Below are 25,661 nucleotides of genomic sequence, written 5' to 3'. Positions count from 1 at the left end.
CCAGTGCAGCTTCTGAGATGAAAAGTAAATCAGGTCATGAGCTGCTGTGACCTATTAGGAAGGGAGGAGTTCAACATGGTTGAGCCTCAGCAATAATCCTCAGCAACACTGCGGGGGGGGGGGGGGGGGGGGGGGGAAGCATCTGGCAATGTCATCATCAACAAACCAATCAGAGCAAAGGGGAGGAAAAAGGAAAGATGGAAAATGTTAGACTAAAAATAAACCAAGTGATACTGGCATAGCAGGGAAACTCTGCACAGTCTGTAAGTGAAACTGTAAATGGAAAAGAGACAAACGCTCTCATGCAACAGCGCAGAGCAGACTGAGACCTCAGGAGATGCTGTCATCCACACTGAGCTTAACGTGGTACACAAAGCGCTGCTAAAAGGACTGGCACTGAAGCAGCAAAGGGGTGGAAGAGATTTTAACTGCCATGGCAACTATGCAGAAGTAAAAAGATGACTAAAACCTACATTCTTTGAAGTTTTCCTGCTGAGGGCAATAAATTCCATTAATTCATAAATGCAATCATTCATTGCACATGAATATCCATGTAAGGGCTGCAGGACTAAGCACTTCCAACTCAGCTGCTTAGTGCTTAGAACTGCTTTCTATACAAAAAGTTTAAACCTGTATTGCAGCCATTAAAACCTACCCATGCTCTAGGCGCTGGTTTATGCCTTCGCTAGACTGGGGTTCACAGCAAATCTACAAGCTTCCCCACGCATCTAGAGACCAGAAGACACATGACCAGCTACATCAAAAATACATTTGCAAAACCGCAAAGTCAAGAAAAGCTAGAACTGGGGCTGCCGATGGGACTGTAACAGGCTTCATCACATGCACACTGAGATGTCACCTTTAATGACCTGATCCCAGAACACTGTGCTCTTTTATTGGGCAGCACTCAGTATCTCTCCCCACCATGTATGCCTGAACACTCAGCTGCACCCCATTCAAATACTGATCTGAAGGCAGATAATCTGCTTTTTTTTTTTTTTTAAGATTCAGCAACTACCTCCCTTTAAGAAAAAAAGAAATACCACTGTGAAGCAAGGATTTGTTATTTTTAAAATGCAAAAAGACAGCACAAGACCAAGACCAGAAGTATGATGTAACACAAGGCCTAGAAAGCCACCTTTTCCAGCAGATCCAGGATTGCACACACATCAGTTTAAGCATCCCTGTTGCAACAGTGAGTGTTCCTGCACTGTCGCTACTTAGAGCGGAGGCAGCCAGACCCCTAAAAGACCAGGAATGCTCAACCTCTCCTCACTGCTTCAGCCCTCTGGGCTCCAGCAAGGTTTTGAGTATTTCAAAAGCTACAGCATGGCAAGCAAAACTGATTATCATGGGAACAACAAAAGGCACAAGAACGTGACTTTGGGGTCAAGGATGCACAAGAGTTTTCCAGCCAGTCACTTCCTCCCCAACACTGGTAAAACATAGTCTTTGCCTTTAGTCTCAGAAATGTCTGGACTGTTTTAACTGAAACTTCCCCACAAAAGAAAGAAGAAACCTGGAGAAGATACTTGCTACTTCTAAATTAAGCCTGAGTGGGTAAAGTTTGGCAGATAGAAGCAACTGAAAAAAAGTGGAAAAAAAAAAAAAAAAAAGGATTAGATCACGTGTAAAGGCAGCAATAGGAACCCCTACTTACCACTGTTGCTCTGCAGGCTCTGAAAGTCATTCCAACATCTATGCTTGTAGCCAGTCATACAGCCACATCAGGATATAAAGGAAAGGGATGGAGGCAAAGGTGTTTTAGCAGACACTAGCAGGATTTGTGACTCTCTAAACAAAGCAGTAACTGCAGTCTAGCCTCCCTCAATAGAGGTGAAATTTACAGATTGACTCTCACATTTTCTGACAGAAGCAATTTGCACGGGCAAATTTCATTCCATACAGAGTCAAAGGTCTGACCACAAGCCCCAGAGCTAAATGTCTAAGGCTGAAGACCTGCAAATTGTCTGAAAAACAAGCATTTGGGTGAAATTAACGAAAACACCCAAGCTGGATGAAAAAAAATAGGAATATGTTAGGTCATACAAAAGCATATGAAATATGTTTGCTCCCCAACTCATACCAGCTAGTTACCATACAAATAAAAAGAAAAAACCTCAACCCTTCCCTAGAAAGGGACTGAAGAGGCACCTTCACAGTCACTACCTCCACAGTTAGTACTGCCAGTGCAGGGCCCGATTCAAAGTCCAATGAAGGTAGCAGGCATCATGCCTAATATGCTCTTAAGCTTTTGTTTCTCCACCTGGTAAAGAGCCATCCAAAGGCTCCAGGAGGCAAAACAAACACCCTTACTCATTAGTCACAACTAGCGCTGTTAATTCTCCATGCAGCAACCAACACAAAACCCAATCAAAGACCACATCTCACTCCCTCTTCAGACGAGAAGGATATCGTAGCCGAAGCGAATGACATCATTCAGTTTTAGGGTGATGTACTTCTGGTCAGGAATCCTCACATCATTGACAAACGTCTGCAGGAAAGAAACACAGGAATGTTTTTTGACTGGTGGTATCAAGGTGATGCATCTCAGATGGACTGGGCTCCTGAAGGGCAACCAGGCCCAAGGAACTGAGGGTGCACTAGCACAAAGTCAGCCAGGCGAGGAGCTAAGTTGCCTAGAAAAAAATCAACACTGGCAAGTAGCTCCCATGGGCAAGTTAAGAGCACCCCAATTATGCTTCAAAGCAAGATGCTGAAGGGACCTCTAGGAAGATTTACCTTTCCATCAACTGCAAATGAAATTTTAGTCCCCAACTTGGAATACATAAATGAGGTGCCTGAAGTTAGGAACTTCAGGTGCTCTCGGCTCTCTTCCACCCTTCACAACCAGCAAGAGCAGCAAACGGTGCAACTCATACTCTAATTAGTGAGCTGGGAATCAGCTTTCCGCTGGATGTCAAACAAGACTAGTGTCAGCCCCAAGGCCTGCTAACTTAACAAGCAAAGCCTATCACAGAGGAAGGGGGAAATGAAAATGCATAGGAAAACAAGCATTTGCAGTAGCATCCCTGTGATGTCTGATGATACATTGTCCAAGGCACCATATTATCAGTACAACAAGCCTCTTGCACAAAGGATTCACATACTCATTTTTCCTGTGCTCCAGGCAGTTAACTGGGGCCCAAAGAAACTAAGTTACCCTTACAAAGGTGCAAAAAAAAAAAAAAAAAAAAAAAAAAAAAAGTACTTCATAGCTGTGAACAAGTATCTTTGATGTCTCACATGCCGACTGTCCGAGGGGACCTCCTAAGGAACAATTCTTGCAGAACAATGGAGGAATGAATCAAGCACTCACGGACATCCTTCACAAATAAACCATGTACGTTTGTAAAAACCTGGGCCAAATAAAAATAAATCAGGAAGTCAGTTGAAGAAGCACCAGCATGCTGATGGGGATTAGGCACTCAGCTGCTTCTGGGGCAGTCACGGACACCAGGAGTCACCCTGCCTCCCAAGGTGGGATTCACCCAGCCTCACAGACCAGGAACCCGCTGCTGAGTCTTTGTAGCCTCAATACAAATGCACCTATGCTCTGATGAATCAAAATTATGCTAGGAAATGAATTTACATGCTTTCACCAATGAAGCAGTCTTTTTCTGGCTTCTCACCTCAGCCAAGGCAAACAAGCATGATAAAAACAATTATTAACCACAGGGGAAAAAATAAATGCTAGAGCAGGAAGCTAGAACCTCAGCAGACAACAGCCCCCAGTTTCCTGGCAATTTACAGAAGAGCTGGGGAACAGGCCTGTAATTTCAGAATAAAAGCAGTGAAGCTGGTTAAAAGGCATGAAATTCCTATTTGCATGAAATTTTTTAATATTTAAAAATTCGACAACAGTGAGATCCAAAACAGGAATAATTATTTGCTGACTCTTCTGCAAAACAAAAGCCTGCAAGAAAACCCTTTTTGATGATGTTACTTATGCATCTATGGTTACTTCAAATGAAATAACCCAAGGAAACTGCTTACTGCAGACAGAAACACTACCTTCAAAACCAAAGACCCTTAATAGACTGCAGAATCAGCTGAACATTATAATAAAAACAATACAAAACATTTTGACAATTAATATGAACCAGATTATCCAGCAAAGCCATATAATGCACTGTTGACAAGCCATGAAGTAAATACAAACTAAAAGCAAATCCTGAAAATGGAATTAAAAATCAAGGCCCTCTGAAGTTACTTCCTTAGTTTTGGGGGGGAAAACAAGTTTTCATGAAAATTTTCAGGTAAGGACCCATGTTCCTTTCATGCAAAATAAATTCAGTTTGGCCACAACAGCCTCCTCCAACAGAAGTGTGTTTGACCAGCTGCAGAAGACAGGCACTGCTACAACTCCTTTTACTCCACGGACTCTCTGAGCATGCCTATTATTAAAACGTTGTAAAATCATATTCTTTAGCATGTCAAAGTAGAAAAGAATTAGTAGTACAAGCCTTCCCTCTCTTGCAACCAGAATTTTCAGCTGTTATTTTACCACCACGAGTCAAATACCACAGGTTTTGAACCAGAGATCCATCTAGAGCCCAGGCCACTTACCAGAAATACTCCCATTTCAGCAGGGCTCTGTGTCTTCAGCTGTTAGGCTGAGAAGGATTAACACTCATTCTTGCTCTTTTCAGACACCAGAAAAGGCAGAACAATTGAGGTCTGCTTTAGCTGCTGCTTTTGTACAAGTTTCTGGGTTCATCTTGTGCTTTTGTGGTTGTGAAGGTGGAAGGCTTCTGCTTCCGAGCCCAAAACAATGACTGCAGTAAAACCCCTACTGCGAAGACAATTATGTGAATCTAGCTTAGACCTGCTCCAGCAGAGGAATAGCTCCACTGGTATGAAGAAACAGCCAAAAAAGAGGCATGCTATGGCATTAGGATAGTTTTAACTACTATGGTGTATTTAAAAATCACTGAATTGAGGCGGGCAGACAGAGCCCTCACCGAGCTGCCTACTACCACTGCATGAATTAGAACCATGGCAAGGGTTAAGATTGTAGCAGGCTCAGCTCCCTGTTCTGGGTTCACATTATACCTCAGTCTTCACACAAACCAGGCCCAAGGCAGGCAAAAAAGCAATTTTTACTATTAAAAAAAGGTGATTTTAAATAGTTTCTCCCCAAAGAAAGTAAATGTCTCATCATCCCATAAATCACTGCATGCGCTGACAACTGAATTGCCAAAAGGTCACCCTGCTCATGCTGAACAGCTGCTCCAGAATCTTCACCAGTTTAACATTAACATCCCCCAAAATGAGACTCAACTTATTTCCTTCTCTTTTGCAAGAGGCTCTATGATTTTGTGAGCCCTGAAGCATTCTGCAAGGACATCAGAAGAAAAGGAAAAAGAAATACAATATTTACCAAAGCTTTCCTCTTCAAAGATGAGATGCTACATGACCTCCATCTCAGGTCTTGCAAATAATTACATATGTTTAGCTTAACTGATGCCAACAGTTGCAATGACCCAAAAAGGTCTAACAGTAGAATTAAGTAAGTGCACAAGTGCTTGCAGACTCAGCACGCCGCGTGATCACCTGCATCAGCCAGGAGGTTTGCGGAGGTTTGCTACTTACGCCATTTAAGCTCCCAAGATCCTTCACCCAGTGCTCATCTTTCTCCTTGTCATAGTTGATTACAGCATGCTGCTTATCGACACTGCGGGACTGGCAATGAAAGCACAGTGAACGTGAGACCGGTCAGGCATAAGAGACACTGTTAATCAAAGCAACATTTAGACATTAAACTAACTTGATATAGGGTAAGGAGAGAGAGGGGGAAAGCAAGAAGGATTAAATATTATTTACTGCTATAAATAACCAAAGGCTAAACAGCAAATGCTTCCATGGTCGTTTAAACAGCTCACTAAAGACAATACTCGGGGGGGGGGGGGGGGCGCAAAATCACTGCAGGCTGTCAAGTCTACACCATAATTTCAATAAGTTATATCAATACACACCAAAAACAAAACCAGTCAAACTGAAAGCCTGGGGGCAGGATCTCAGCCAGTGCTAACTAGAAGAGCTCCACTTTTCACCAGCAGAAGCTGGTGGCCTCATCACTGGGGACATTCCTATTTGGGATGATTTTTTTTCACTTTGAAAAATAGGAAGAAAACTTTTTTTTAAGTTACAAACCAAATGTATTCACAACAATATAGACTGTTCCCAGCATTAGGTCCTGGAGTTGATTTAAATTCTAGGATGTTTTTCAAGTTGGAAGGAGGTTAGTAAACTTGGGATGAGAAAGAAAGCAACTCCAGGAAAATTCAAATTTAAAGCTAGGTTGGAGAACACTGAACTGGACAGTGATTTGGTTCCACTGGCTTTGCCACAATGCACAAGTACCAAATACACTTCATCTTCAAAACAGAAGACGACACTTTAGCAGGAATAGCGCCAGACTTCTGAGGTAGTAGTGTTAGAAAAAAATCTGAATAATTTTCAAATATGGCATGTTACAGCTATAAAGACACCAGACTGTCTGTATTTAAACCTACTGCCTCTCATAACTTTAATTCTTGCTATAGTTGACCTCAACCGGCCACTGGAACAGTGTGCATCAGCACAGGCACATGACACTGTGACCTCCCTGGTATCTCAGGCCAGGGGAGGGTAGGATGTGCTACCCGAGTAAGGGGGCAAGCCAGGCTCTAAATCAACTAATCCTCCTTTTCCTGGGCATCAACCAACAAGTTCTCTGTGAAAATCCCTTCCCTTTTCCGAACTATAAACACGCCGGTTTCCACAGCACCACTCTCAGCAAGCCACTGTCTACTTCCTTGCAAGCGTGCAGAGGCAAAGATTGTTTCAGGGGAATTCCTTGGTGAAAATACAGAAGCTTTTCCAGAAAAAACTGCTACCATTTGCAGGAATTTCTCCTACCCCTGCCAATGCCAAGCACATTGGTAATATCCTAACAGCTGATAAATGGTACCTCCTCCCCCTGCAGAGCATATGTCAGCCGAGGAGACCCGTCCTCCAGGATAACCCTGAAGTACCAATACGGAGCAAGCACATACTTGGCCAGAAGACTGCCCTTCCACCTTGCGATGTCCCTCACGCCATTCACGACATGCCACTGCAGGCAGAGGCAGTCAGGAGAGGGGCAGGTGACTCCAAGCCTCTAGCTGTCTCGCTAATATAGTTATCCATACGCTGCTGAATTTACAAGTTGTCAGCTCACATGAGTCCCAGATGGACAAAGAAGCAGCGCTTTGTTTTGCTGCCCAACTGGTGCTGCTCGGACAGCAAATGCTCCCGAAAAAAACCTAACAACAGGTAGAGACAACGCAGCTGGGGACACTCCACTTGTATCTCCTGCTGTGCTGAGCCCGGAACGTGGGCAGTGTCGCACAGCAATTCCCTCCCCGAAGGGGCACACACAAACCTCTCACCCTCATACAAATGCCCACGCGTAGTGTCTGATGCCGACCTCAAGCTAGGGGCAGGTCTTAAGCATTTGCAGTGCAAAGCTGCTGTGTCTCCCTCTTACTATGCAAGTTAGATACAGCCCCTCAGTCCAATGTGCAATTGCCCGAGTGGCTGTGGCAGGTATGCGCACTGCAAGGTGAGGATGGTCCAGGTAAGGACAGTTGAGGGATGTACACCTCAGCACAGGGCCCTGAGGATGGGAATGTCTCCAGCCGCTGCCTCGTGGTATTGCAGCAGCTGATGCCACACAAGCTGGGGTTGTACCTGACACACCACATGGTCACTCACACCCTTTGGGAAGATGCAAAAGGGTGTCTTTCCACCACCCTTCCCGCTCAGGTCCATTCCCACAACTGGGCACTGACGTGGGCTGGGGTTCCTGGAGGGCTCGCTGCACCTTGCCAACAAAGCAGAGGTGGGAGAAAGTCCCTGCTCACAGCATGGGTAGAAATCCCCTTTCCCCATCCATGGGCACTCAGATAACTACATTCCAGCCTGCTGGACTCAAAGGCAACTGCACACAGGGGTCCTGCCTGCACAGCACAGATGCAAGATCTTCACTCATACCTCTCCTACCCAAATGTGTGGGCATCACTGTTCCCAATGGGATGTGAGGGAATATTGATTAACTGCTGCAGAAGTGTTTGCTTCAGCTTTTTAAAGCATGTCATAGACACTCATTTAAAGATTAACAGGTTTTAAAGGCAGAACAATCCCTCTAGCCCCATTCCAAAGGCAGAAAGGCTTCCACCCCAAAAGGTTCATCCAGACAAAAAATTAGGGTACATTTTCTCTGGTATCTGATTTTAAATGTATCACAGGTCATTTTAAAAAGGGTTTATTTCTGGGAACCAGCTGTCTCCCAGAAATTCAATTTGCCCTGCATCTGACCCTGATGTAAGTCAGCACAGCCTTTGGGCTGCTGTATTCTACAACAGCTGACTACAGCCACTCAGGGGTTCCAAACCACACAAGGGTCATCACAGGGGAGCAGAGACACATTCCAGCAGCGTGATACATAAAAGCAGGAAGAGGTCACCAAAGGAACTAATTTATGCCAAAACTTCCCATCTTCCAACGAAGATTCAGCTGTGTTTGAGACAGCTCTTAGCAAAAGGAATCAAAACAATATGCAAAATCTCACCCACGGTCTTGATACAACTTCTCAGAATCAATTTAAAGAGCACCCCAGGAATACAGCAAACTGTTACACAGATCGTACTTCTCCACAAAAGCATAAAATTTTACAGAAGAGAGGAATTTTCTTAGTTTTGTTTATATTAAACCAGCAAACATCATAGAAACTGGCAGCACGAGTTCCTAAGGGCCTGTCTCCAAGGAAACTCAACTTAAAATAACTAAAATCACACCTTATTTATTTTGATGTAGACTTGCCAAAGGTCACTCTTACTTGAGAACAGAGGTGTGGTTTATTTCAACATCGGTCACATTTAACATAAACCACTCTTGTGTGCTGTGACAGCAGCAACCCAGCAGCTGACTGTGCTTTTGTTCTCAGAGAGGAGCATCCCACTTCCCAAGAATTGACTAACCAGTTTGCAGACTGGTAGCAGCCAAGAGCCCAGGAACAGTCCTGCAGAAGTCACTTCAGCCCAGTGGTTTCTAATGCATGACCCACCGAGTCACAGAAAATTATTTAAGCCTGAGTCGACACATATTAAGAGCAGCCCCATGGGTGCAGAGCTCCCAACTGTCTGCAACTCTGCTGTGAAGACCTTGGGCATCTATAAATTGAAAAGCGGCAATTAAGTCGACTGAATCACAAATATAAGAGGGCTCCCTAGCTTAAATGCACACTTGCACCAAGTACTGAGCTTTGCTTACAATCACAACCATCACACCAAAAGGCAAGACTGATCCATCTATCAGGAGGGGACACAGGGGTACAAGCCGAAAAAAACATGAATTTCCAATAAAGCGTTAAAAAACCTGAAGTGCCTATATCCAGACATCAAAAGCAGACAGTAACCAGTACACCCTAGCAGTCAATCATTTTCACCAGAAAAGCACTTGTGACGGGGTGATCAGCACTCCTGAGTTATGCCAAGGATCACTGAGATTCTGCTTGGATCCAAACAACAAAACCAGAGCTGGGACACCTCAGATGAGACTGAGAAGGGGAAAAGAAGGCAAGGAAGGGAAATATCCTCCTAAGCACTAGTGATCTGCAGGTAAGAAATTAGGCCAGACTCCCAAGAGGCTGGGAATGAAGGAAGAACACAGCACTCTCACCATGTCCCAACATTGGACCTGTTGCCAAAAGAAAACAACTCTTGAGAAAAAACAATGCATGCTTTTGTAATTAACAGCATTTACACTTCTCCAAAGGGAAAACATGGACACTGATTTGTCACTACATTAAGCTCATCCAGGGCTTGCATTTCCAGACATTCAAATCACTTCCTAATATAAGGCTGTCCTACTTCTCCGTCATACTACCTACAATGTATCATATTTTAAATACCTAGCAGACAAAATGCACATGCAGCACGTATCTGAAGACAGAGGTATTTTACAGCTCTTCCTTCTTCCAAGATCATATTAAGTAGATAGACCAAATCACAGATAGGAATGGCATCTCTGGGTCTGCCAGTCCCATACTAGCACCAACATCTTGGATCATCAGCCTCTAATCAGTCATGCAGCTCGCTTGTGATTCTTGAAACTGCACACCAAATCAGCAAAAGCCCCTGCTTAGCACGGAAGCAGCAAAAGCAGCTTCAGAAGCGCACAGGACTCTCCACCGAGGCACGTATCACGCTGGCTACATGTGCTGCAGATACCCTACAGCTTTGTGTTTGGTGCAGGGTCTGATACTTGATAACAAGGCACTCAGGATGAAAGCACAAGCTGCAGCGATGCCAAGCAAAACCCACAAGGAAACAAGACCTGCTTAGGAAGGCAGGAAAAGAAATACAGCCAGACAGCCTGGGTTTCCCCACAGGGCCGGGAAGCAGACACAGCTCAGCTGTCTACATAGATACAGATGCTGCTGCTTCTTCCCCAGGAGAATTACCATGGGCAAAAACCTACTGCTCGGGGTTGAGATTTGGACCTCAGCCTTGCCAGTACCACAAGGCATCATGGTATTGGAGATAAAATAAACAAATGAGAGCAGTTTCCCTATTCCTCGCTGCAGTCTGTTGTGCACGTCTGGCACAAGATAACTGCAGCATTCTGGTGGCAACGCACAATAAACATTTGCTCAAATACTTTCCATAGTGAACAGGTTACATTTCTGCCAGTACTGTGCTCTGCACAAGTGTCCCAGTAAGGAAATACAAACCTCTCTTAGCATCCCAGTTTAGAAGGGAGACAGAGAAAGCCCAATTTAAATAAAACCAACAAAAAAAACCCAAACCAAAACCACAAAACACCCCCACACAACAAAAAAGCCCAAATTCCTTGCATTCTGGCCTGAAACACAATTTTTGCTCCTCAGAAGTGAAAACCCACACAACATTTAATGGCAAATAAGAACACTGAGTTTCCCTTTTTCACCACAATGCATTTCAGAGTTGTGTATACTGGCCACTTCAGTATTTTTCCGGAATCTTGGTGCATGCATCGTCCTGCCGCAGGCTAGTTGCAAGCGTGACACCCCCACAGGAGGCAGCCTGATCGCTCCCAGGAGTGTGTGCTGCCCATTCCTAAATGACTCTGCCGAAGCAGACAAATGTCTCTCCAGCAAGTGCAGCCACCTCATCCCAGGGCTGGACTCACTTTACAGCTCCCAAGCTGCACAGGCTCCTGCTTTCAGCTTTGCTGGCATCAAGATCGTGGGCTTAGCAGATCTGTGGCAGGACCAAGGCCCAAGTATTCATGCAAAAAATAAGGCACTGAACAAAAGAGAAATCCCCCAGGAAAATGAAACTGTAATCTCCACAGCTTGGCAAAGGGATTTGGAGGCTGGCATAGTTCCCACAAAAACTTAAGCTGTCATTTTGGGGTAAAATGTGGTTTTGCTTGCTGGTTCCCCTTTCCCAAAGTAGAGCACCAGTTCAATTGACGCAGGGTCAGATCCTGACTGCAGGCTTTCCCTTTGTTTTACATGGCTGCACAGGAGGTGTGGAAAAGCATCATCTTCGGTGGGACAGAAGCCTGAATTTCTATAGTGCAGCCGAGCTGCATGTTAGTGCCTGGATCAGGATTTCAGATGTTGAAGGGGCCCTTTTTTCTCTGCCCACTCCTAAGAGGGACAAACCCTCCCTCCACAGGCCAGGCTCCCAGCACCTTGCTACCCACTTGCAGCCCTCTCACTCTTAATAACCACCTGTCTGCAGTGCCACCATCACCTCTCTCCCTACCCTGCCTCCAGCAATGAACCCTCCCCCTCCCAGGTTCGCCAGTCCTGCCATGCCTCCAGCCTCCTCAACCCACATTTCATCAGTCATCATAATACTCCCATCAACTGCACATTAACAGAAAACAATGGGAGAGGTGAGAGCCAAAAAAACAACTCTAGGCCTGGAAATACGGGATGTGCATCCTTCCTCCCACAGCTGCTGCCCAAGCACCTAGAAACACTACCTGTCAAAATGCAGAACATTCCCAAGGCTAGATCCTTTCCCTTCTGCCTGTGAGACACCTACTTCCCTTGTGACACCTAATGAATGACTCTCAGCAGTTCCCAACGCCCAGGGACTAACTTAGGTGCTGGTTTACACCCCTTGGATAAGTGCAGCAAAACAGCACAGGCAGGGTACTGCCCTGTCACCAACTACAGCTTCCAACTTCAGCCCTGCACTTCCATGGGGAAGGAGATCAGGGCACAAAAGGCAGCAAAGATTCCCCATGGCTTCTGCTGGGAGCTCCCAACGCAGCACATACCTGAGTGGTGGAGAGATACGACTTCTGCACCCCAGCCAGTTCACCAAGTAGTACCAGGAAAAAGATAATCTACCAAGTTCACACCATCTGCTTCCTCCCAGCATAATGGTGTAGACAAACTACACCACACCTATCTGCACTTATTTATGTATACACTTACTAACTACATAGAGGAGACATCATATTCTTAAGTGCGGCCTAGGGAAGGTAGGATACATCAGGTCAATGAAACCTGAATGTGATCAGATGTCACATACAGTGCAATGGTGAACTCTGTGTGTATTATTTGCAGTGTGCCGTGCACCCTGCGTACCAAACACTAAACAGATCCTGCAGGGAAAAAATATCCAGTAATGACACAATAACAGATTGCATCTTCATGCCTATATACACACAGGCAAGAGCGTGATTATACAGGCAATCTTCACACTGGTACATCGTAACTGCTCTGCAGTTATAAACAGTTGACTTAGCAGCCGTAAGAATGTTCCTTCAGTGCCTAGAATGCTTGTAATTCCCAAGCTTTTTACCAAAGCAGGCTGAAAAAAAAAAAAAAAAAAAAAACCACCAAAAAACCAACCAAACGAAAATGTCTATTCATTTATCTGATTCACCAGCAAAATGAACTTGTATGTTCAGCTCACAAGCCTCTACCACTTGAACTAACTGATACCATAAGCAGCATACAATGTCCCATATGGACCAGTGACAGATGCTTGGCTAGTAGCTTTCACAGCTTCTGCTGATATCAGAATAAAAGCAAGTCTTTACCCATCTCAGGCCTAAGGGAGATGCTCACGTCCTGTAACGCCCTCTTTCCCCACACTGAATAGCTTCTGCCCTATATGCACCACCCTCCACTTCTTCAAGTTCTACTGCTCCTCCTCTCACTCTTCACAAATGACACAACTCCTTGCTGTGCCTCACTGTTCAGCCAAATCTTTATCTCCTGGCGAGACTTTACAGAGTAGAAATCCAACAAACAGATGCAAAGATCTGGCCTCTAGCTTCCTGAAACACAGGTCAAGAGGTTAAGCTAGTACTCTGGAAGTATCATTATACTCTTGGCTTGCTCTCGCACTTTCCTTGACAGCTGCTTTGACCACTGTCTGAGTCAGGGATACAGAGCTAGATGCACCCTGATCTAATCTAGTGCCATTGCTCTTACATCTAAACCCCAGCCCTGTGCATCCCTTCACCTAGTTCCTCTTTGCCTGACCTACGACAGTTCCGTCCTCCAGTCGATCCCCTCACCGACTTCTCTCCCATATGAAATATGACTGAAGACAATAGTATCAAACAAGTCCCTGCAGACCACATGCAAGCTCCCAACTTTTTTCAAAGACTTGGAATTTGGTCAAACACATTTAGATTATTGACGGGGGGGGGGGGGGGGGGGGGGGGGGGGGGGGGGGGGCGGGGCGGGGAATCACCCCTGACCTAGGCATTCACTCTTGAAAACCATCAAGAGCATCACCCCTCAGCTCAACAGCACCAGAACTTCAAAGAACATGTTAAACATACTTTCAAATAGTTTACATGACAAAAATGGCATTTTCTCACAGTTGCTCACAGCAAAGATTGAAGAAGGGAGCTGATCACATCCGGACCACACTCCCCAAAACAGATGCCTAGAAAATAAACTCTCACCCTAAAGAGTTACAATGTTTAGCGGAGTTACAAGCAATTGAAAACAGTGTCTCCTGATACGAAGTGTCAAGCTGTCTTAAAAGGCACACAGGACAAAGGCATAAAACACAAAAGAATCACGCCATCTGTACCTACTGCTGCTGTAACCCACACTCACATGTGCAAACTCACTCAGCACAGGACAATAGCATGCCCAAACCGCTGTTCTAAAGAGAGGGAAATACTCAAGGGAGCAGTGGTTAAACACTTTGCTTTCCCAGATCTTCCAGTAAACATTTCTCTCCCAAACAAAAACTGGGAAATCATGACCTGCTTTCCCTTCTGTTAAATATTTACATTTAGCAAAAATGCAAAAGATGCTTTGTTTAGGGGCATTGGAGAAGGTTTTAATGGTTAAGTAAAAATTTTAAGTTTGCAAAATGTTTGTCCTCCAAGTAAACATCCATCACATTAAGCAAATGATCAAAGCTGATAAAAATGGCAACTGTATTTCCCAAGGGGGAGGGGGGAGGGAATTTCTTTGTTCAAGGCTGTCCAAAACCCCTCGTATTTTTGGTTTAGAGAAAAGTAAGACCTTTTCAGAGAATTACTTCCTACCACCACCAAGCTCCACAGAGAAAAAACACGCTAGCACAAGTTAATGAAGGTCTAGATTTCCACACTCCTGCTGTTTGCTGACTGTCACCTGAAGGGAGCCAGTGAGACTGCTGAAGAAATCAAGCACTATTCCTCAGAAAAAGGGCAGAACTGAGTCCATAACTCTGCGTAACAACACTGTGCATTCCAAGCTACACTACATGGCATTTTCACCCATGCATTGATATTCAAACCCAATGTAAATCTTGCATTTATTTGTACTAGAAGCTTTACAGTGCTGCAAAAACATTTAAAGTATTTCTAATCCTCTTAGTAGGTATAGAAGATTTCAAGGTAGATTATGTTTCCCCACTATGAAACCTACTTAATTTGAAGCTTAAAGACTCTGGTTTCCTTCACCTCTTCGTTAACCAGAAAGCAAATCTAAGTTAACCTGTACGAAATAAGTAAACACAGGCAAAACTAAAGCTGGATCGTCTGGTGACAAAGCCATCATTTTTTGCTGTTTAGGGACCTGATACCCTGAGACAACAGTTCTAAGATGAAAGAACAAGACACTCCTAAAACAGTAAAATGAGACCTCCAGGACAAGGGTTATCTCTGTGTCATATGTTTGCACACCGTCTAATGCACACAGTCTCAACAGGGAACTATAAAGCTGATCACGATGAAATCACTAAGCAGTAACAGTTTTAGAGACAAAAAAACACCAACCAGGTCATCTGGTCCATGCCCCAGACACTGCCAGTGTGATCCCAGTTGTGCGCTTTAAGGGATTAAATGCCAATATTTTGAAATACATAAGCAAAATAATTGTGTGGTGAATGTACAGTTTCAGTGTCAGTACCACAGAAATACTACAGGTGCAAACACTGTCTGTCACAAGAGCTCTGTCCATCTGCTCTGATAACTGCCCTGCTTCTTAAGCTTTCCCCAAGACAAATGACTGTGCCAGTCTGCACAATGATTTTGTGACATGGCCTGTCACAGTAGGAGAAAAATCTATTTTTAGATCTCATCCTCCATCTGCTCACACACAGTTTTGCTTGGGTATCAAGTCTCTGCTCACTGTTCCTCTTTTGCACCGAGTCTTACTACAGTCATCTCATTTGGAGCCCAAGGTAGCTCTGGAAAACATCTTTATAAGCAAATAGCTAGGAAAACAATGTGCTGTGCTGTTCAAAATAAAACCTTACATGCGAGTTACATGTGATCCTACAAAAAGCTTTCTTACTAGAGATAGTAAACTAATATGTTTATAAAGGATCACACATAACTCACCCCATGAACATACACAGCTGGGACAATCCAGCACCTTCACTCTGCTGAAATAATGAAAACCTCCTTTAATGTCACCACCACCTATAAGCCCCCAAATAAAACCGCTTCACTCCCACAGATACTGCTGGCTCCTCCAGGAATCTCAATTCAGTGTAAAAAAGGGCACGGCAAATGTAGAGCATCACAAGGTTGCTAGTCCACACACAACATTGACGAGCCAGCTCAGACTTACAAAGAAGTTTGAAATACTCCGTGTGGTATGGACTGGCTTACAACCTATACTGTCCAGTTAACCCCATAAATAACCAAAGAAACAAGCAATGCATATTAAGCATAACTGATATTTGGGTACTTTTATTTTAGTGTGCACAACATGAGATATGTGACTGAGAGTGCTGAACCCTGACAGTAAGAAAAATTCTCAGGTACCTTCAAAAGGTATTATGAAGGGTACCCTAAAACATAGGCTGGTTTTGGAAACCAAGGCCACTGTGTATGTTTTCTCCCTCCAAGCCATGAAAGAACACAGCCATCAGGTTTCTGAGCAGTCAAATGCAGACTTACAAAAAATATCAGAACATTTTTAATGTCTCACCTTTACAGGCTGTGGATAACTGGCTAGCTGAAAAGAGTCACATAGACATAGTCCAGCTGGCTGGACAAAAATGCACATCGCTCTCAGCTTATCTGAAGTAAAGCAAAAATACACTATCCTTGGCTGTTCTTGTTACACAATAACAGGAAGATCCCGGTGGGAAAAGAATGTTACAGGTGGGAACAGATAACTACAGAAAAGAAACTAGGGGCGGGCTTGGTATTTAGGCAACTAACCAATAATGAGCTTAACTTTTGTAATATGTATGAGCTAATTATGACAAGGCATAAAAGGTGACTGTAAGGGACAATAAACGAAGTCTGCTGATCACTCATATTGAGTGACTGTGTCTTCCCTCCGTCGCGACAACAGGCCTCGCGAGCCAGACACGTAGAAACATGAAATAAAAGTTAGTGTGATTCATGGAAAAACCCAAACGATCTGCTGTTAAACAGGAGTATGCTTCAGACTCTGCCACTGCAGCACAGCCATGCCATTCACTGCCAACTGCAGGCTCTCCTTTTGTGGTCACTAACATTTCATTAGTTGTAATGACAATATCTTACCTTCCAAGTACACCTCGTACAAGAACTTCTAAACCCTAAACAGACCTCCTGCTAACGTATCATAGAAAATCCCTGCAGCGACTACAAACACATGCTGCTTGGTAGATCATCAGCAAAGCATTTAGGACATACCTGTGACCAGGCTAGCAGTGGAAGTTATGAGAGGGGAGTCCCCATTGTACAGGCAGCTTCCTAATTTTGCCACCAACATTTGCCACCTTTGTAAAGGGACAAATGGGGGACAGGCAGGTGCAATCAAACGTTTTTTTTGCATTGAAGTACTCATGCCATGGGTGGGTCTAGCAGAAACACTAATTTAACTCTGAGCTTCTACAAATTCCTGAGCTAAACTGCTGCTGTCACAAGCTCTACAAGATTCCAGCTCCCTTTGTTTGGAGTGACATCCACTACATAATGCTGTCAAACATCAGACCACAGTCAACACTTCACACACGTTGGACTAGGTCCAGCAGAGACACATGCTGGTAAGGGAAGAACTAACTGCAGATTTGCCCAAGTGACACAGTTACTTTGGGAAGAGGTCACCACCTTACTCACCCCACCAAAACACCTAGTTTCTCACAAACTTAAGTGAGAGGCACAAGCACCGACAATTTAATAAAAAAACCCTGCCCCCATTCAGTTTGCATGTACTAGTCCACAGTGGATGTATTAAAAGCTACAAAAAACACAGCATAATCACAGATCAGGGCAAAATGGTCTGTCTTTGCTTACTACTAGTAGCATCATTATAGTTACTCTATTTGGTTAATCTATTTGATTAGTCTCCTACCACTAGAGCTCCTATCTATCTGATGACATGGCAACTTGAAAGAAACCTCACTTGCACTTTCACAAACATATTATATCTTCTTGGAAACCACAGACAACATAAAAAAGGAAGTTCCTTTTAAAAGATGTCATTGAAGAAAGTACGCAACATCTTGACAGATTCCCAGCGTTACATTCACATCTGCATCTTCAGAAAAAATAACAAAAAAGCCATGTTACCTGGAGCATCAGTTCACAGTCATCTCTGCCAACAAATATCATCTCCCGAGGGAGCCGATGGCGAATGCCAGTGCTGCTCACCAAGAACCACGAAGTCACGCTCATTCTGGCGCTTGGCACTTAATCTTTACACATCCTAAACACAAAAAAACCACATGAGCTATTAATGAAGTGTAGAAGTACACCAGTGCATAGCTGCAGTTCCCAGATTTCCCTGTGCCATGGGACCCAGCGCTGCCTCTTGCACTTCACATTCATGTCTTAAATTTCTCATGGCAACAAGCAGTTGTGAAGTGTGCCAGGATCTGCTGTCCATGTGCCACGTGTAGGAGCTCTGCAGCCCTGAAAATAAATATTCCCACAGCAAAGAGCAAGGGCCTGAAAAATGCATTGTTAAAAAAACCCCATAGCATGCAGCTGAATCCAATCAAAGAAGTTATGAAGGGGGGGGGGGGGGGGGGGGGGGGGGGGACACGACACCAACAAAAAAAACCAAGACAACCTCTTTTCCAGAACATTTCCTTGTTGCTAGCTCTGTGCACGAATCACAGCTTGAGCTTCCCCCATCATCAAAGATGAGGACCAGCACATCGGTGAGGTGACACAACCCGGCTCCTCCAACCTTTCCCAGCACACTCCCAGGAGCGGTTACACCACGCTGGGAGGAGAACAGCCTCCCTATTGCTCATCCCACTTCCACGCTGATACGAAGTCGGGAGCCCACAGATCCTTCCTGCCTCCCTCACCCTACGAACTGGTCTGGCCCCAAGGCAGGCTGCTGCTCCAGGCCGGGACACACCGGCCACAGCTCCCAGCGAGGGGTCGGTGTGCGGCCCCTCTCCTCCCCCCAGCAGGCGGCTGTAACCTGCGGGGGCAGCGCTGATGGGGGATCCCTGCGGGTGCTGGGGGGCTGCAGCCGGGCCCGCGGCCTCCCCTCCCGTCATGTCGCCTGTTCCCGGCCGAAGGAAAACCAAGCGGCACGCAGCAGGCGCTCCCCTTCCCCTCACCCACCTCCCCGGATCGAAGCTGCATTCCGGAATGCACCGAGGGAGGGAGAGCTCCATCTCATCCGCCCTGCGCGGCGTTCCCCGGCCTGCCCGCCCCAGTGGCCGCGGGGAGCGCAGGTGACACCCGCCGGAAGGATGCACGGCCTCCCCCGGCGGGGGGCAGGGGAGCGGACCGCACACCCCGCACCCCTCTCTGTCGCTGCGGACACGCAAACCCGCCGTGGGAGCCGGCGGTGCGGGACTCCGTCCCGCTGGGGCGTCACACCAGCGGCCCCCGCCACGCCGCGCCCGGCCCTGCCGGGGAAACGGCGACAAAGCGCCCGGGGAGGGGAACCGGGAGCCGCCGGCCGAGCCCCGCGGCCGCCTCAGCCCCGCCCCGAGCCGGGCTGCGGGGCTGCCCGGCCTCCTCCCCAGGGCCGCCGGCCGGGCCGCGCTCGCCGCCAGGGCGGGTGGGCAGCAGCCGAGGGCCGCGGCGGGCCAGGTGCGGTGCCGCGTCCCTCCCGCGCGGGGCGGGCCCGGCCCTTTGTCCGCCGGCGCCCGCCCGCCCCCCCCCGCCCGGTGCGGCGGAGAGCCGCCCGCCGCCCTACCTGCTGCGGCCCTCGGCGCGGTGGCAGGCCGGGCGCCGCGCCCCGCCAGCCGGCTCTGCCTGCCCCGCGGGCCGCTCCCGGCGCCCGCCCCGCCCCGCCCCCGCGCGGCAGGTTCCCGACGTCAGGAGGCGGCTCCAGCCCCGGGCCCGGCCGCGGCCCGGCCGCCTCCCCCGCCGCGGCGCTGCCCGGGCCCATCGGGCCGCCCGGCCTCCGCCCGGCCACGGCCTCCGCCCGCCCAGCTCCCCCCGGGGCCGGCCCCTGGCGGGCAGGTGCGGCAGAGGCTGCCGGGGTCTCTGGGCCGCGGCTGCCCGGCGCAGGTCCCTCAGGCAGCCTCATGGCACCTCCGCCCGGGGTGCGGCTGCCCCCGACCCTGGCAGGCCCCGCAGGCGAGAGCAAGGTGGCAGGGCAGGAGCTGGCGCCTCCGGTAGCCGCTGGAGTGAGCCCTGGCAGCAGGCTGGCCTCCCGCCCCAGTGACCCCCAGCACCAGCCGCTTTGTCCCAGTGACCCCCAGCACCAGCCGCTTCGTCCCAGTGACCCCCAGCACCAGCCGCTTCGCTCTCACTCGCCCCTGGGCTTCGGAGGGCAGGTTGGCGCCCATCCCTCGGGCCCTCTTGCAGAGTGGCACCTGATGGTTGGCAGCGCCAAATCCATCTCGAGGATCCAACCATGGAGCAAGAGCCCCAGGCTGATACTGTGAAAGGATGCTCCATTTTATCAGTACTTGTCAGTTGTAGGTAACTAGAAAATTCCCAAAGAGCAGTAAGCGCAGAGAGCAATGACGACTTCTTTTTCCCATCGGGAGGAAGACTTGAGTATCTCTGGTGGTAACAGATCCAACTACTGGACAATTCAAAAGCTTTTTCAAGCCCCCAGCTCCTGCAGAAGTCAGTGGAGCTGCGAACAGCAGCAGCTTCACACCGTCTCTCTGGTCCCAGCTGGCACAAGCCACTGGAGGAAGGCTACAGGAAGACAGCAAGTTTGTAGTAACGTTTCCCCAGGCTCATATTGCAGCTGAAAAGGTGTCTTTGCATTTGTACAGTGTACATTTGGTGTTGTGTATCGTTTCTCAGTCAGCTGCAGGAGCTTCCCTTGTGTCTTCTATGCTGTCATTTGGAATTTTGGCCCAGGATGTAACCTTAATAAAGTCTGATGGCATGGAAACCCCAGGTCCGGTATGCCACTTTCTGGGGGCAGTCTGATTGCAACGCTGCTCCATGCACCCTCTCCTAGCCTTACAACCTTACTGCAAGGCTGAGGAGCCGAGAAGGTCAAAGAGGGTTGCAGTAGGACCATGAGGAGGGAAGGAAAACACTACTCCTCTTTCTGAAGAGCAGTAGGACTTTGTTATTATTTAATCAATAGTATTACTGCCTTCTTCCCTGGCAAATACATCATGCCCCAGGGTGATTTCAAGGCGTGATTATCTTCAAAGGCTTCAAAGCTGGCTGAGGCTGCAGCATCTATGTTTTATTGGAGTGCTCTTGGTATCTCCTTGGTGGCAGCACCACACCCTTGCAGCATGCCGTGTCCCTCGGACGACGGGCAGGAGATGGAGTGAGCAACCGCCACTTCCGGGGCACTTTAAAGGCTTTTTCATTGAGCGCTGCCATAAAGCAATAAAATCCTTTACAAATAAAAATGGACTTTCAACGCATTTGCCAGTTTGTCCTGTTGTTCAGTGTTGTTTTTTTATTGATTTAGCTGACCTATAGCCTAAGTGTTTATGAGTATTATTCACTTCTTCCTGAACTACTTCTGTTTACTGGAGAGGCTGCTCTATGAGCCAATCTGTTTAGCATCTCTATACTGCTGTAAGGAAGCAGGATAATTTACTTCTTTATACAAGCCTGCCATCTAGGCAAATCTTTGTTATAAGTTACTATAAAAAGGTTAGTGTTTGCTTTAGTGTCTCTTTAAGACTCATTTACCATTCATTTATACATATGTATTTATCTGAGCAGTCTGTCAGTATTTCCCTGTTTATAGTGAAGAAAAATAGTCCCTGTTCCCACCGCGTGTTTTCTGACCTGATTGAAGATGCAGTTTAGGCCAATACACCGGACCTGGCTGAATGCTGCATTACAGCCTCTTTATTTTATTCCACTGATCTACAAGGAATAAAAACACTAGTAAGTGGAGTCCTTCCTTCTCTCCTCACTGCTCCCAAAATAGTGCGTGAGCACCAGGTTCTGCAGAATAGCCTGGTGCTAGCTACACTGCCATCTCTAAATCCCAGGCAGATTTCTGCAGGGAAAACAAACTGTTGCACTGTTGTATTTTCATTTTTACTTTTTTTCCCCTACTGGAACAAGCCCTGTTGGCAGCCACTGCCACCCTTGGGCTACTTAAACACACAGGCTGACCAAACACACAACTGCCTTTGGAAGTGTAATACTATAGAAGTGTCTTAAAACCATCTCTTCCTGCTGGGAAGAGGGAAGGCCTGGGAAAGACCTCAAGAAGTTGGGTGCAGCAACAGCAGCACAATGCGGCTGACCTAAGTTTGCAACAGAAGGTGCTTGTCATGCAAATCTCTACATTCATCTACAGCACCACCACCTTCAACTACGAGGGATGTGCCCATGGCTGTGTTAACCTGCATGACCCAGGAGCAGGAGGTTCACTGTTCTGTACGTGGTGCAGATGCAGGGTAAGGACCAGTTCCTTTTCCCAAAGCACTCATATTCCTAGTAAACAAGGAGGCTGAAGGTGAGATAAAACGTCCGGGCAGAAGAATAACAGCGGGTTGCAGGGCTGTAGGATAACCAGATTTCTGTATCCAGAGCTGTTGAATCAGGTCATCTGTGCTACTGAAATACCTATTTGTTGAAATACCTGAAAATCCACAGCTATCACGACTTGGAGCAGAGCCAGCTTAGATCCCTGCTGCAAAACTAATACCCCACCATCCCCAGAGGAGCTGAACTAAATCAAGGTCTTTCTGCCAGGCTCTGATGTAAGGGAGATTTTTGACAGAGTTCCCAAATATGAACTGTCTTGCTGCATCTTGCTGCAGAGAGGCTTCTGTTCCAGGCTGATCATAGCCGGATCCAGATATCCCATGTGGCTTTCCCCCAAAGGGCCGTTTTCCCTGCGCGTGAGCTAAGGGGAAGAAATAATTTTGATTATTGCTTAGATATTGACATGATGGGTAGCTTTTAAGTAAAGGTGTGCAGGACTACTAGGCGAACTCTGCCCAGTTAACCCATCACAGGCTGGCTGAAATCGGGTGTGCACAGCTGCATGCACATATATTCACAGGCATGTGTGCAGCTCATTAATTCCTGCACGCTTTGCATCAAAGAGACTGCAGAAGTGGTTGTCAGGCATTGCTCCCCAAGATTATTTCATTTGCTCTTTGCTATCTTACTCTGAGATGCATCGGGTGAGGTTCCCACGTAGGTCACACAGGGTTTCTTAACCCCCTTCTTCACTTGGACAGATTCTGCTCCCCAGCAATGACTTTCCCAGAAAGCCAAAATTGCAGCCAGGCCAGTTCTTTGGTCCCTGCCGCAGGGAGCTGTGCACTCCCGGTGCGTGCCTGCAGCATTCTCACTTCAGATCAGGATTTTTGCCTTGATTTTTAATGTGAGCGGGAAAATCTGTGGACTTTTGAAAGCAGATGCTGCAGGTCTGAACCTGCGTTCTTCATACAGCTAATGGTGCTGATGCCTGCCAACAGAAAGTGCAAGACTGAGCCCTTTCCTGTAGAGCCCGAGACCGAACCTTTTCATCATCGGTTCTGGGTATCAGCATAAGCTGGATCATTGTAAAATGCAAATAATCCCCCTTCTGGATATGTGCTTTTTAGGTACCGTTTTGAAAATCCTTCCCTTGAGTTTTTTTGTTTATTGATTGATTGATTTTTTAAATGACTAGGTACTTGTCAAGAGTATGGCTGTTTATCTTAATTTTAGTTAGGCTGGTGTAACAACGTTGCTGAACTGAGTTTGGACCAGCAAAAGCAATCTGCCCCTCCTCTCTGTCTAAGCATCAATCTTTCGCTCTGCCCAATATGTCAGTTGTGCTGGTTGCCAACATTCCCATCTCCTGTACAGCCGGGAACAGGCCCCAACCCTGCCTAGTCAACTGGAAAACAATAAGACCATTCATGTGCATGGTTATTCACTGGCATAAATGTTTGCAGAGATCCAGTCTGACTGGGACAGGCCTCTGTCTTTTGGATGGTTCTACAAGATGGCTTTTTACAATACTAGTATTTTTAACCCATTTATCAACCAGCTATAGGGACAGATTCTTAGCTGGAGCACCGTAGCTTTACTGAAAATGGCTTCAGTTTGGTACTCTTGTTTTATACAAGCTGGAGGATTTTTCCTGTATTTTTTTACCCACAACATAGTTCTATGTACCAACATGAAATTTAATTTTACTACTGTGGAATTTACTAAAATAAAATCCTGTATGTGATAACACTTATTTTCAGAATGTGCAGTATGGCCTTCTCCAGTCACCCTCGTTTATTCCCCTGCCATGACACAAAAATTATTTTCTTTTTATTATGTACCCGAAATCATACAGCTATTTTTAATTTATGACCCTCATAAGCTGGGGTGGGGTGGGGTGGGGTGGGGTGAAGGAATATCAATGCAATAAAAGAGTGGCACTGGTGTAGTATGAACATTGTCAGAATGTCTCATCTAGGATTTGTGTGGTATAAAACTTTGCTGAAAGAATTAAAAACATAAGCTTAACTGATCTCATTTTTGGCATTTTTAATTAGCAAAAGCTCAGAAATGATGATGTCTTGCTGTCTGATGAGATTAGGTCAAATGATACATGGCTGTATGGTGTAGCATCTTAAATAGGAATCACCTTATGGCAAATCGGAGCCATTTCAATATTACATTTAAAGAAATAGCTTCTCAGGGAAAGTTGATTGGTTTCATAAGAGAAGCAGCAGGGTTTTGAGGACTCCTGTGTGGGAAAACGGGAACAACGGGCAGCTTGAGATCATCTCTATTTCAGTTTTTTTCCTCTTATTCGTTCAATTAATTTTCATGAATGTGCGTATTTCTTATGAGAAAGGTTGCAAGCCTACTTAAACAGAAAAATGATTTCACATGGCCTGGAGAACCCAATGCAACGCATGGCCAGAGGGCTGTACTTTGCCCTCCGAAGCATGAGTAAATTCCTTCTCTTGTTCCTCTGTTGTTGTTTTTATAACGCTAAGGCAAGAATATTTGGTTGAATACCAGGGATGCAAGATTTCCTTAAGCAGTATTGCTCCAGTAACCACCTCTTTTTTCTTCTCCTTTCTTTCCCCTAGTACTCCTCTCATGTGCTTGTGCATTTTCAGAGCCAGCCCAAGGTTTATTTTGGGAGTATGTTTGCCGCAGGCTCCGTTCCATGCAGCTGATCCCCTGCTGCCCTGTCCCAAGGGTCTGCTTGTTCAGAAGATGCTTTATAGAACTTCTCCCATTGGATCAGTTTCACGCCTTTCTAGTAAAACCCTCTTGATATTTCGTTCACTGAGGCCATTTGATTGATATTCATGAAGAGGACGAAAATCCCAGTTTGAATGGAAACATCAGTTTACACTGAAGAAAACCAAGATTGCCATTCAAACGGAGCTCACTGATTTATGAACTGCACAAAGTTGTTCCTCGCTTGAGAGACTTATTAAGACAAGACTTAGACACTCAGCAATGGGCGAACGAGAACTTATGAAAAAGCAGCCATTCTTGTATGCTTTGTTCAAATTAATGTATTTTACTGGGAATACAAGGCTGCTGAACTTTCTTTGCTGGCTTTATAAATAAGGCAAATAAAGAAGGGAGATTTTAGGTTACAGTAGACAGTTGCATCTCAAGAGGAATCATTACTACTGTCTCTGTAGCCAAGTGTTTGCACTGCTGACTGGTACTAGATCATACCATTCCGGTTTAATGAAAATGTTAGTTCTGCTTGAAGCTATCTTCTTGGTTTCTTGTATTCTATTGCATTATAATTTTTGCCTGCAAGATTAAAAGCTTTGATGCAATATTCAACAGGTACATTAAAAAAAAAAAAATCATAGTTCCCTTTAAATTGAAGGATATGTCTA

At 46.2% G+C, this 25,661-nt stretch overlaps 1 protein-coding gene across 9 annotated transcripts in view; it reads right to left on the bottom strand.

Annotated features, from left to right (window-relative positions):
• The window catches only part of CEP170B (centrosomal protein 170B), a 60,267-nt gene extending 40,579 nt beyond the window's left edge, over positions 1-19,688 (bottom strand). For all 9 annotated transcript variants that reach the window (XM_040601233.1, XM_040601234.1, XM_040601239.1 and 6 more), the window contains exons 1-4: positions 19,598-19,688; positions 18,004-18,139; positions 5,596-5,685; positions 2,416-2,494 (exon numbers count right to left, since the gene is read on the bottom strand). In XM_040601233.1, the coding sequence (XP_040457167.1) occupies positions 2,416-2,494; positions 5,596-5,685; positions 18,004-18,108 (274 nt within the window). In that variant the 5' untranslated portion in view covers positions 18,109-18,139; positions 19,598-19,688. The remainder of the gene's footprint in view (positions 1-2,415; positions 2,495-5,595; positions 5,686-18,003; positions 18,140-19,597) is intronic.
• Positions 19,689-25,661: the final 5,973 nt, after the last annotated feature.

The sequence above is a fragment of the Falco naumanni genome, chromosome 7 (assembly GCF_017639655.2).
Source record: "Falco naumanni isolate bFalNau1 chromosome 7, bFalNau1.pat, whole genome shotgun sequence".
Lineage (NCBI taxonomy): Eukaryota > Metazoa > Chordata > Aves > Falconiformes > Falconidae > Falco > Falco naumanni.
The sequence above is the reverse complement of the archived record's forward strand: the minus strand, read 5'-3'. Positions and strand labels throughout refer to the sequence as shown.